Below are 11701 nucleotides of genomic sequence, written 5' to 3'. Positions count from 1 at the left end.
ATGGAGCCCTATCGCCACGGACAGGATCCCTACACCCTTTATCCTTCAGCTGCGCCTGCACACCCTCAGTCGTCGCCCGCTGCCGCCCCGTCCTTTCTTCCCGCTCTCGTCCCGCATCCTTCCTACTCGTCTCTCGCACCCCCGCTGGGTGGCGGCGCGCCTCGCCCTCTCGTCTTCTCACAGCCAGGAACGCTCGTTCAGTGTGTCGGCCTGACGCCTTCCTTCGCAGTGCCTTCCTGCGCACCTCAATCTGATTCACGTCCCGTCTCGTACTACCCTGTTCAGTGCACCCCGTTGTCTCCGTCTTCTGCTTCACACGCTCCGTCTCTCGCTTCTTCGTGGCATGCGTCTCCTCACGGGAGAGAGTTCTCGGCGCATGCGGAGAACGACGCGGGCCGCAGTGCTGCGTATCGCTCGTCGCGATGGGGCGTCCAAGAAGGGAGAAACGCCGCAAGGCGAGAGGAAAGCGGGAGAGACGGGCGAGCGCATGCGAATGCGCCTCTTCTTCCGTTGCCCACGAGGCCGCCATCTCGCCGCAGTGCGCCGTCGGACAGCGGACTGCTTCCCCTTCCTGAGGGGCTGTCCTCCCACATTTCGCGCGGACATGCATCTGCGAGTTCCCCGGCGCTCTCGGGCTTCGTCCACGGGCGGCGAAGCGACTGTCGCGGGAGAGCGCCCCAAAGCCGTTCGCGGCACCCGGCTTCCCGCCTCGCCCGTGGTGACTCTTTCCTCTCTTCTTCATCGCTGTCGTCTTCTGCGTTCCACGCGCGCGGAGCGCCAGGGGCAGTGTCTGCGCCTGAGATCCGCAGCGTCTTTCCGCAGTCGCGTTATGCCGATCCGTCGGCCTCTCTATCTGCACTGAGCTCGCCGTGTTGCGCGGACCTCTCGCCGTACAGCGCCTCGTACACCACGTTCCAGTCCGCTTTCGCGACATCAGCTTCTGTGGATCCTCGCGCTCCGGGCGTCTCTTCCTTTTCTTTCTCTGAAGACGACTCCGCTTCCGTCGACGTCGTGGTGCATGCAGGGCCACCGTGGGACGCAGGACGGCGACGCTCGGCTTCTCTCCAGAGCCTCTCGTCTCTCTCTTCCTCCGACGAGGAGAAGGAACATGGTAGCCAGGAAGCTCGCGGACGAGGGCGCGCGGCTCCGCGGGCGCCTCCTCGTCCGGCGAGTGAATCGTCCGTGTCTTCTGCAACCGCTCCCGTCTCGCCTTCCGTCGCTTCTGCCTTCTCCGCTATCGCGACTTCTCGGCCGGTGGGCGGGTCCCGCCTCTCCGTTTCGAGTCTCCCTTCTTCCGCGCCCGCGCCCGCCGTCGGTTCAGCAGCCCCGCCTTCAGACTCACCAGGCTTCGCTGCTTTTCCGCCCGTCGCCCCGCGCTGGGGGCTCTCTCTCGAGGACAGTTCCGCGGCAGAGCGCGCGCATGCGGTTTCTCCCACCCTGCGAGCGGAACAACGGAACGGCCTGCCGTCTCGCGCTTCCCCCTCGAGCGAAGTGATTGTTGTCTCTGACGGCGAGGAGCGATCCGACGCTGAAGCATCTCGCAGGCCGGACGCACCTGCAAAGCGTCATGGGGAATCCGAAGCCGCGGGCGACGCTGCCAGCGGGGGTTTTGCGCCGGCGCCAGCGTCTGCTGCTCGGCAACGCCTCCGCCTCGGTTCGGACCCCCAAGAGGCCGAGCGAGAAGCGGAAACGGACTCTCCCCCCGTGACGGGCCGACGCGAAGGCGGCGAAACGGAGAGAACCTCGAGGCCTTCGACGCCCGGCCCCTCAGAAGGCGCTTCCTTCACTTCTCGCTCTGCACGCGTCGACAACGACGGGACGCGCCAAGGCGGTTCTAGTCGAACCCTCCGCTCGACGCGCCGAGCCTCGGGAGCGAATCCCGCGCTCTCGTCAAAACCTTCTTCCTCGTCTTCTTCCTCGTCTTCTTCCTCGTCTTCTTCCTCGTCTTCTTCCTCGTCTTCTTCGTGTTCTTCCTCTTCTTCCTGTTCCTCCTCATCTGTGTCGGTTTCCTCTCTTTCTGCCTCTTCTGCCTCTTCGTTGTGTCCGTCTTCCGTTTCTTCTGTTGCCTCTGAGCTTCCTGGTCCGGGGCGTTTGTCCGAGCCTCTGTTTTCTGCACTTCCTGCGTCGTGCGTCTGTTCCGGGTCCGCGTGCGCGCCGGCGCCCGGATACTCGCGGCTGGAGTCTTGGCTCTCCTTTCGGCACCTGCGGGTCTCTCGGACTGCGGAGAAGAAGCGACAGAGTTTTTTGCGCGGGAAGAAACACCTGAGAGTCGCCGTGATCGGCGCGGGGATGGCCGGAATCAGCGCGGCGCGAGAACTCCGAGACGCGGGCGTAAAATGCGTCGTCGTCTACGAGGCGCGAAACCGCGTCGGCGGTCGCTGCTGCAGTGCGACAGTCACGCACCAGAGCGCCGCGGGGTGTGAAAAGCCGGCCGAGCCCACAGCTTCCACGGAGACAGAACCGGGCGAGACGGCAGACGCCGACTCCGCCGCAGGAGGGGAGGAGAACGGAGAGAAAGGGGCGAGCGGAAGAAGACGAAGCGAAGAGAACGAAGCGAGAGAGGAGCGACAGGTGGAGCGCGGAAAGGCGAAGGCAGGCCGGGAAGGCGAGGCACTCGCAGCGTCGAGGGGATCAGATCGAGAGGCGCCTCTCGACGAAAGTCTCGAGGTCACCGAAATACCAACTGAGACTCGAGGCGCTTCCTCTTCTTCCTCTTCTTCCGCTTCTTCCTCTTCTTCCGCTTCCTCCTCTTCTTTCGCTTCCTCCTCTTCTTTCGCTTCCTCCTCTTCTTTCGCTTCCTCCTCTTCTTCCTCTTCTTCCTCGTTTGTTTCGTCGGCCCTGCCTGCGCCGTCGCCTGCATCTTCGCGTGTCTCTGTGATTCCCGGCATCGACTTGGGAGCGTCGTGGATCCACGGCATCGACGACAATCCAGTGCATGCGATTTGCCTCGCGCACAACTTGCATCCGTTTGGAGCCGCAAAGGGCGCCGGCGCCGCCGACGGTCTCGCCCAGGCTGCGCCGAGCTGGCCAGGCGCGGGCGGTTCGGCCAAGGCGAGCAAGAAGTCCGGAAAGCCGCCGCGGCCTGGCGCGGGCGAGGCCGCGGCGGATCTGGAAATCGTCACGGAAGCGGAGGAGGCGCTCTTTGACGAAGCGACAGGCGAGCGCGTGGACGAAGCGGTTGACGCCTGGGCGTACGCCGCACACCAGCGGCACCAGCGAGAGGCTGACTGTTCTGCACAGCGCGACGAGGAGCAAAAAAACTGGAGGCAGTGGCCCGGAGGGCGGAGCGGCGCGAACGTGGACCAGAGACAGCTGCTGTTCCAGTCGCTCGGCGGGGTTTTGAACGCAAAGATGCGAGACGCGATTCGCACGAGAAAACGGGAAGCCTGTCGACCGCGCGACGAGCGGAAGGGCGGGAGAAAGCGACGCACCAGGGTTCCAGTCGCGGGGCCGCAACGGGCGAAAGAGACGGCGGAGCGACAGTGCCTCGAGAGTCCCGAGGCCGACGCCGACGAGCTCCGACACGAAGGCGACTGCGTCGAGGGGAGACTCCTGATGTGGCATTTGAACAACTTGGAATATTCTGCAGGAGCCGACGTAGATGACCTCTCGTTAATCTGCTGGGACCAGGTAGGAAGAGAAGGCGCGAGACAGGAAGCGACGTGACCCTGGAATGGAGACGAGACATGCGCGGGCGTCGGGACGAACGCAGGCGTCAGGGGCCGTCGGTCTGTTTCTTTGGTGTCGTTTTCACTTCTGCTTTTGCGACCGCCATGACAAGTGCATGTGGCGTGAGACAGGAGGACGCCGAGGCCCGACCAAAATCTCCGTTCTCTTTCCTCTCAACGCCAGCCCTGCGGCGCGCGGGGAGCGGCACGCGCCTTCGTGGTTCTCTCTCAGCGGTTTCGGTCGCACGTCTCACCCGCGATTCGCCTGCATCCCAGCGATGCCTTGCCTGTGCCTCCCCCCCCCCCCCCCCCTCTCGCTCCAGCATTTCTTTAAAGGCGTAAAGCTTCTAACGGAGGCGCGCGCAGATTCTTTGGGGGCGTTCGGTCTTCTGTTTTCCGTTCAGGACGACCTGACGGCGTTCCAGGGTCAACATGTGCTTATTTGGGAAGGCTACAAGGCGGCGGTGGAGGTGCTAACGCGGGATCTGGACATTCGTCTCCAGCACGTGGTCTCGCGCATTTCCTACGGCGACTCCGGTGTAACCTTGGCATTTGAAAACGGGACCGTTTCGCCGCTCTTCGACTTTTGCATCATCACGCTGCCGCTCGGTAGGCGAAACAGACGGCGACCAAAAGAGTCTTCTCTCTTTTCTCCTTTGTTCGCTTCGTTCTCTCCTTTGTTCTATCCGTTGTTCTCTCTCCTGGCAGTCCTAGCACGCGCTCGTCTTCTTGCCTCGCTGCTTCGCTCATTTCGTTTCTCCCTCTCTCTTCTCGTGTTTTCAAGATCACGCCTTAATCGTTGTCGCGCGTCTGCGCGTCTCGCACCTCTTGTTCACGTGCTCTGCCGTCCCTTCGCGTCCGTGTGTGGACGGTCTCTCAGGCGTTTTGAAGGCGTCGGTGAACGCGTACGAACTCAGCGCACAGGCGCAACTCGTGGGCCGCAGCCCCGCGGTCCCGCCGCCCCAGTCCGGTCTCCTTTCGTCGCGCGCGCTTTCGGGCTTCTCCCTGCCTCGAGGCGGCGCCGAGGTCGAGAGCGAGAAGCGAACGGAGAACAGAGACATCGAGACAGGGGGGGAGACGCGAGGGGAAGGGCGCGGTACAGAGGAGGAAGCGTGGCGAGTTGAAGACAGCGATGAAGACGGGGTGGAAGACGAGCGAGAGAACGGCGACGGACGAACGAACGCGCGGGACTGCAAAGCCGTCGTCGACTTGTGCGGCTTTGAGCCAAAGACGAGAGGCGGCGACCTGCGAGGCGCTGCAGGCCTCGGCTCGACAGGGTCCGTCTCCTTGCAGAAAGGAGACGGTCTCCAGGGCGCGGTCGCCCTCGGGGACGACTCAGAAAGACTTCTTGGCTCTTCCCACGCGTCGCTTCTTCTCTCCGCCGACTTCCACTTTGCCCGTCCGCTGGCCTTGTCGGGCTTCGTCCAGGCAGGCGCGACTGCGGGCCACTCGCCAATCGTCTCGTCGACGTCCGACTCAGAGGGCGCCGGAACTCCCCAGGGCGAAACCGACAGCAGCCCTCTTCCTGCTTCCCCAGAAGCTTCGTCTTCTGCGAGGCGAGGAGCAGGCGAGGCACACGGACGGCGGGATGCGCAGGGAGACGTCAAAAGCGGGGACGCCGGAGACAGTGTCGAGGTTTCTGAGACCGAAGACAAGGATTTCGCAGCCGCAGCTTCGCTCTCTGCCTCGTCGTTCTCGTCTTCTGTCTCTTCTGTGGGCGTGGCGGAGAGTGGCGGGGAGCATGCGGGTCTCAGCCGTGTCGAGCGTGCGGACGCTCGGGCCGCTGCAGGCGGCAAGCCGAAAGGCCAGGAAGGCGAACTTGACTGCGAAGATGAAAGCTTAGCAGACACACTCCATGACGTCCCGGTGGACTTTACACTTCCCCCCGACATTCTCCCTTTCCTCATTTCTTCCAAGGAAGGCCGGGGGCGGAAGGCGAAAGTGGAGGACGTCGGCGCGGCGGGTGAACAGCCTCCAGGAAACCGGAATGCAGGGGACGCGCGGCGCTCCTCGGCGGCGAACGAGGGTGAAGGAGCGAAGGCAGACGCGCAAGAAGACAACCGACTCGCCGACGTGAAGGCGGAAGTCTGTGCCCAAGCATCTGCCGCCTGCGCGGTTTCCGCAGCTTCGGCCGCCTCGCCCACCTCGTGGTTCGAGCTGTCGAAGGATCGGTGCAAAAGCCGGCGCGGCGTCGTGGCCTTCGATCCGCCCTTGCCGGAGTGGAAGCGCGAGGCGATCAAAATCGTGGGCATGGGAAACATGAACAAAGTGGCGCTGGTCTTTGAGACCCCGTTCTGGCTGAATGAAGACGAAGACGGAGAAGAAGGCCAGGAGGAAGCCGGAGAGACAGCCGCGCAGGCCATGCAGGAGAGAGGACTGGGAGCAAGCGCAGGAGAAGAGGAAGGAAAAGACGGTCGAGGCGGGGACGCGCAGCCGCGAGACGAGGCAAAGTCCAGTGACCACATAGGGACGAAGGCAGGCGGCGAGAGGGCCGAGAAAGAGACAGAAGAGGAGCGTGAGCCGGGCGAAACACCCGACGCAGGGGGTTCTTGGGACAGGAGAGACTCGAAGGACGGGAGAGAGGAGATCGAAGCCGCCCCAGATGAACAGGAAAATGACGCCAGAAACCAAACAGACGACGAAGGAAGAGGGATCGAAGACGGAGACGACTGCTGCATTATTTTGGAGACGCGAACCGACGGTTCACTGGCGTCTCCGTGCCCCCGATCGTCGCCTCCATGCGCGGGTCGAGTGTCTTCCCTCCCGATCTCTCTGGAGCCTGCGTCTCGCGCTGTCTCCTCTGACGCGAGCGTCGACGCCTCCGCCCTACCGAGCTCCAGTGGTTCTTCGGTCTCCGACCCGCGTCCCTCCCTCGGTCCCTCTTCTCTCCCTGCCTCGGCTGCTTCGGCCCCGCCCGCTTCATTCGCCTCGCCCTCTCTGCCGCACGCAGTCCTTGGTTCATCTTCTTCGACGGCTGTCACTTCCCCTCTCCCGTCTGCGTCATCGTCCTCCGCCGCCACCCTTGCGGACGCCGCGTCGAGCTCTTCCGCTTCTCCCTCGTGCACCTTGTCGTCTCCTCCCTCTTCTTTCGGTTTTCCTGCCTTTTCTTCCCCGTGGTATGCGTCTCAGAATCGGACTGCGCTGCGGCGCTGTGAGAACCCAAAGAGCGGGAAAGGCGGCCGCGGCGGCGAGAAGGGCGGCGGGCGCAGCGGCAGGAGGCGCCGAGAGGAAGCATCCAACGAGGCCGCCTCGAGCGACGCTGCGGGGCGCGCGGGCTCGAGGGACGAACGCGACGCCGAGAACGCCAGGACGCGGCGATCGGGAAGGCGAAAACGCGATCTGATAGAGCCGAACAAGTCCTCGGACTCAGAGGGGCGCAACGCGCGGAAGCGACGCAGAACGCAGAAGAAAAAGCGAGTCAAGGCAGTCCCCAGACAACGCGGCTGGGCCTCCCGGGAAAAAGGGAGATATGCGCAGCTCGTCTACCTCCACCCGAAACCGATTATTCTCATTCTGGTAAGAGAACCAGAGCCGACGCGTTTCTCCCGGAGTCGAGGGTCAGCCCTTGAAAACGAAACAGCTCGACAAACCAAGCGCGAGGTTCAACTTCTCCCTCCTGATCCTCTCTTGAAAAGGACTTACTCAATTTCAGGGACGCCTCAAGAGAGAAACGTCAGAGTCCATTTTCAGCCATGCAGTCATATGCACATAGATGTCGTCTTGTCTGTGCATGCACACGCACCCATCTATCTACCTATATATATATATATATATATTTATAGATATATATATATATATATTTATCGATATAGGTAGATATAGATAGATAGATGTAGACGTAAGTGTCCATCTGTCAGCGCCGTGTCCTGCTGTCGCGCGTGGCAGGTTCCAGGAACGTTTTCCTTTTTGTCGGAGAAGAAGCCGAAGGAGGAGATCGTGTGCGAGGCGCTGCGCGTTCTGATTGAAATCCACAAAGGGCGAATCGAAGCGCCGATCAAGGCCTTCGTGTCGCGCTGGGGCAAAGACCCGTTCGCCCGGGGGAGTTACTCGTACCTTCCGCCTGGCACTACAGGTGAAGCGAAAAAGCAAACACACTCGCGCATGGGCGAGTTGGAGACTGCCCGGGCTCTCTGTTTAGTCAAGGCGTGCAAGGGACGAAAACGCCAAAGGCTGGACGGAACAGAAAACGCGAGGGAAACGGCGAGACGCGAACACTAGCCAGAGGTTTCTCTCTCCAGAACTGAGAAGCGAAGAGGGCGGCGAAAAAGGAACGAGAAGGGCGACGCATCACGCAGCGAAGGATCAGGTGTCTGCGCTGGAGCGAGGCAAGAGTGGTGTATTTGTGTTTTCCGCAGGAAGAGACTATGATCTCCTTTCCTATCCGGTGCACCATCGACTGCTCTTTGCTGGCGAACACACGATTCGGCCGTATCCGAGCACTGTTCACGGTAAGTGAAGCCTTGTCTCTTCATCGACGAAAGATCGCCTACAGAGAGATGACCGCGCTTCTGTCTCTGTCGCGTTCGTCGTTCCCTCCCATGCCCCTGGTGTCCCTTGCACGGGTCCCACCCCACGTCGCACACAGTCACATGTTCGCCGGGCTTTTTTTGTTCTCTTTTTCTTCTCTCCATCCTCTCTCGTTCTTTCTCTCTGTTCCCTTCTCTCTTTCTCTTCTCTTTTTGTCGTCTTCTCTTTCTCTTCTTCTTTCTCTTCTTCTCTTTGTCGTCTTCTCTACTCTTCTTTCTCGCTCCCTGGCGTGTCGTCTGCGGCAGGCGCGTGTCTCAGCGGCCGGCGAGAGGCGACACGCATCATCGACTGGGCGACAGGCCTCATGGAGAGACATGCTTTCCTCAAGGTGCGTCACACGCGCTTCTCTCGGCAGAGAAAGGTCGGGAAAAGGAAAGGGGGAGGGGCAGCCAGGCAGGCGCCGGCGGGCTGCGTGGAGGGGAGATACTCGAGATGATTGCAGAGACTGGAAAGGGCGTGCGAAGCCGGGAAGTGTCGGCAAACGAAGCGAAAGGGCTGTACCAGATGCAGCATAGCGCGCGCAGGGGAGGTACACCCAGATCGGCTGACGAGTCGAACGAAGAAGCGAAACCAAACCCGCGGAAGGCCGAAGAAGAGACACAGAGACGAAACAGAAAACAAGCATGAAGGCGCCTGCAACGTCTTTTCATTTGGGCTCTTCGGGTCGCCTCTCTTCAGCGTGCCAGCGAGGGCGTTCTGTGTGGCTGTGCTCGAATGCACGCCGTTACCGGTCCTGTCCCTCCTGGCTTCGTCTTGCTTCTCTCTCTCACCGTCTCCTGAACCGCGTCCCGTTTTGCTCTCTTCTTTCTCGTGTGTGTTTTGCATCGTCTCTTGTTTGTTGCCTCTGGCGCTTTGTCTCAGTGGTTTCAAAACACTGAAGAGGGGCTGTGGTTCTCTGTCGATCTGAACGAAATGGAAGCGGCGCCGAGCTACTACGAGGACTGCATCGAAGGCCCGACTGCAGCGTACGTGGGGACCGCCGCAAGACGAAATCCAGCTTGTCTCCCTCTTCTGTCGAGAGCTTCCTCTCCCCTCGCACCTTGCCGTTGTTTTCGCGGAACAGCCTTTTTCCCGCGGCTCATTCCGTTTCCTCCCCCCGGTCTTCTCGCGTTTTGTGTCGCTGTCGCCCTCGCTACGGTCGTCTGCCTCTTCGCTCTGTAGGCTTCTCCCCTTCCCTCCGTTTCCTGCTCTTCCGCCTCTGGTCCCTTTCCTGTCTTCGTCGCTTCATTTGTCCTCCTCTCTCTCTCTTCCCGTTCTTTCTCCTCTTTTCTTTGTCTGTGTGTCGTCTCTCTCCATTCTTTCTCTCTAAGTCGCATTGGTCTCTCTCGTGTGCCCTACCTCTCGCCTCATCTCCTTTCTCTTCGTTCCTGTCTCGGCGTTCAGAGAGCGCGAGGAGTGGTTCGCCGCCGGCATTCGGTGCGCCTTCTGCGGGGAAGCTCAAACCTTCCAACGCCCCTTCGTCGGATGTGTCTCCATTCCTTTCCCTCCGTCCTCTTCTCCCTGCTCAAATCCCTCCTCGAATCCCTCCTCGTCCGCTTCTTCGTCTTTGTGTGACGGTCCTGGCGCTAGGGACGGTGGCGAGGCGGCGCGCGTTTCGCTCGCGAAGCGTCGAGACGAAGAGAGCCCTTGTTTCGCGCCTCTCGAGCGGAACGGGGCGAGCAGCGGCTTCTGTCTCCGCTTCGCGGTCCACGAAGACTGCAGCTACTACACGCCAGGCATCGTCAGCGACAACGAAGGCAGTCGCTGGTGTAACATCAGCCGTGCGATTTTGGTTGCGGCGCTCACAGCTTGTGCCTGTTGCGGCCAACCCGGCGCAAACATTCCCTGCGCAGCATCCACATGCAGGGCAGCGCTCCATCTCCCCTGTGCGCAGCGTGAATTGTCTTGGCCGAAATACGACACGTAAGCGGGAAACCGAGGAAGGCGGTAAACCGTGGGGGGACTCTGGGTGTCCGCAGGATCCTCTCTCTCTCAGCCGGTTGCGCGCGTGCGTGTCCATTGCGCTCCTCTTTCGCACACCGAGGTCTGTGTGCGCTCCGCCCGCCTCTCTGTCTGTGCAGAGCGTCGGCGCTTCGCCCTCTCTTCTGTCCTGCACACCAGCACTTGCTGACTCTCGGGCCGGAGAAAACGAACCTCTCCGTTCCGCCTCCCGCGGGCCTTGACGAGGTCGCAGAGACTGCGGAGACACGCGAGGCGGACGAGGAGACGCGGAGACGGGAACGCGAGGAAGAGACGATGAAGGCCGAACAGAGTGCGGCGCTGGCACACGTCGCCACGGGCGCCTCCGCGTCCGTCGCCGCCTCCGTCCTTCTCGCTGCAGGCCTGCGCACTCGGCGCGAGTTTCCTGGAGGCGCCGCGCCGCGCGCAGGGCTCAGCGAGAAGCGCGTCGCACGGTCGCCCGGGAGTGGAGCGGCAGAGAAGAAACGCATGGAGCCCGAAGAGCATCCGTGCGTCATCATCTCAGATGACGACGACGCCTCCGAGGAGGGTGTGCGGCGCGTTCTCCGAATCCCTGGAGCCGAGGACCGAGGCCTTCCGCCCTTCCTCGCGGCTTCACTCTCTTCTCTGTCTTCGCTGCATGCAGCCTCTCCTCCTACGGGCCGGAGTTTCAGTCGGCCGCATTTCTCGCGACACTCTGCGCTGGCTTCTCCGCCGGCTTCGGTGCCTGCTTTCCCTCAGCGAGGGACGATTCTGTGCGAAGACGCGAAGCAGCCGGAGAAGGACTGGGGCAGTTCGCGCATGCAATCTGAGAGGAGAAACCATCTCAGCCGCAAGCTCCACTGTCTGCTGAGCCGCCTGGAACGCGCAGTGGAAAGCCTCCGCGAAGACAGCGAGATGAAGCGCAGACGCCAAGAGCGAAAAGACCGGAACGCGACGGTGATCGACCTCGGCGAAGACCCGTGAGGGGTGCCGAAACGGTCCGAGGAATGCACAAGTATACATATATATATATATATATATATGTCTATTCATATATATATATATATATTCATATTTTTAGATAGGTAGTTGCTGTCGGCACTTACAAACCAGGAAGGTGCTCGTCCAAGCTCGTGCCCGTGCGCACGCCACGGAGGCGAGGCGGGAGGAGAACAGGCGTTAAGGAAAAGGCGAAAAGGTTTGGCGAGACAGCAGGCTGGGTGGGGAGAGCACAGAAGCAGAAGCGAAAAAAGGCGCAACGAACGGAGAGCGGAGAAGGTGAGAGGGGAGTCCGACCAACATCTGAGAAAACCGGGGCGTCTGAGAGGCAGGAGGGAAGACTCACATCTCAGGACGGCGGAGGTCGCCGAACGTTTGGCGGCGTGCTGGCCTGCCGAAATCCGCTTGCGTCTGTTTCGGGAGAGACACTCCTCGGGCGGCGGACGAGAGCAAGAAAAGAGACGCTGTGTTTCGGCGCCAGCCCCCCCCGACAGGCGAATCGTGGGTTCTCTCGAGCCTTCGCCAGTTTTCCACGCCGGTGTGCCTGGGCCTGGTGGAACCCGGTGAGCCGCGAGAAGACAGATTTT

General features: G+C 61.6%; 1 protein-coding gene across 1 annotated transcript; it reads left to right on the top strand.

The window, feature by feature from the left end:
- Nucleotides 1-11099, top strand: NCLIV_052860 (putative flavin-containing amine oxidase domain-containing protein; the record flags this gene model as incomplete). Its single annotated transcript, XM_003884840.1, has 9 exons — nt 1-3630; nt 4073-4277; nt 4549-7184; nt 7554-7740; nt 8024-8116; nt 8441-8523; nt 9057-9160; nt 9579-10097; nt 10256-11099. The coding sequence occupies 9 exons, from the start codon at nt 1-3 to the stop codon at nt 11097-11099; spliced, it is 8301 nt and encodes a 2766-aa protein (XP_003884889.1).
- Between the last annotated feature and the right edge of the window lie 602 nt (nt 11100-11701).

The sequence above is a fragment of the Neospora caninum genome, chromosome X (assembly GCF_000208865.1).
Source record: "Neospora caninum Liverpool complete genome, chromosome X".
In the NCBI taxonomy this organism is placed as follows: Eukaryota; Apicomplexa; class Conoidasida; order Eucoccidiorida; family Sarcocystidae; genus Neospora; species Neospora caninum.
This window is presented reverse-complemented; position numbering and strand designations above follow the sequence as displayed.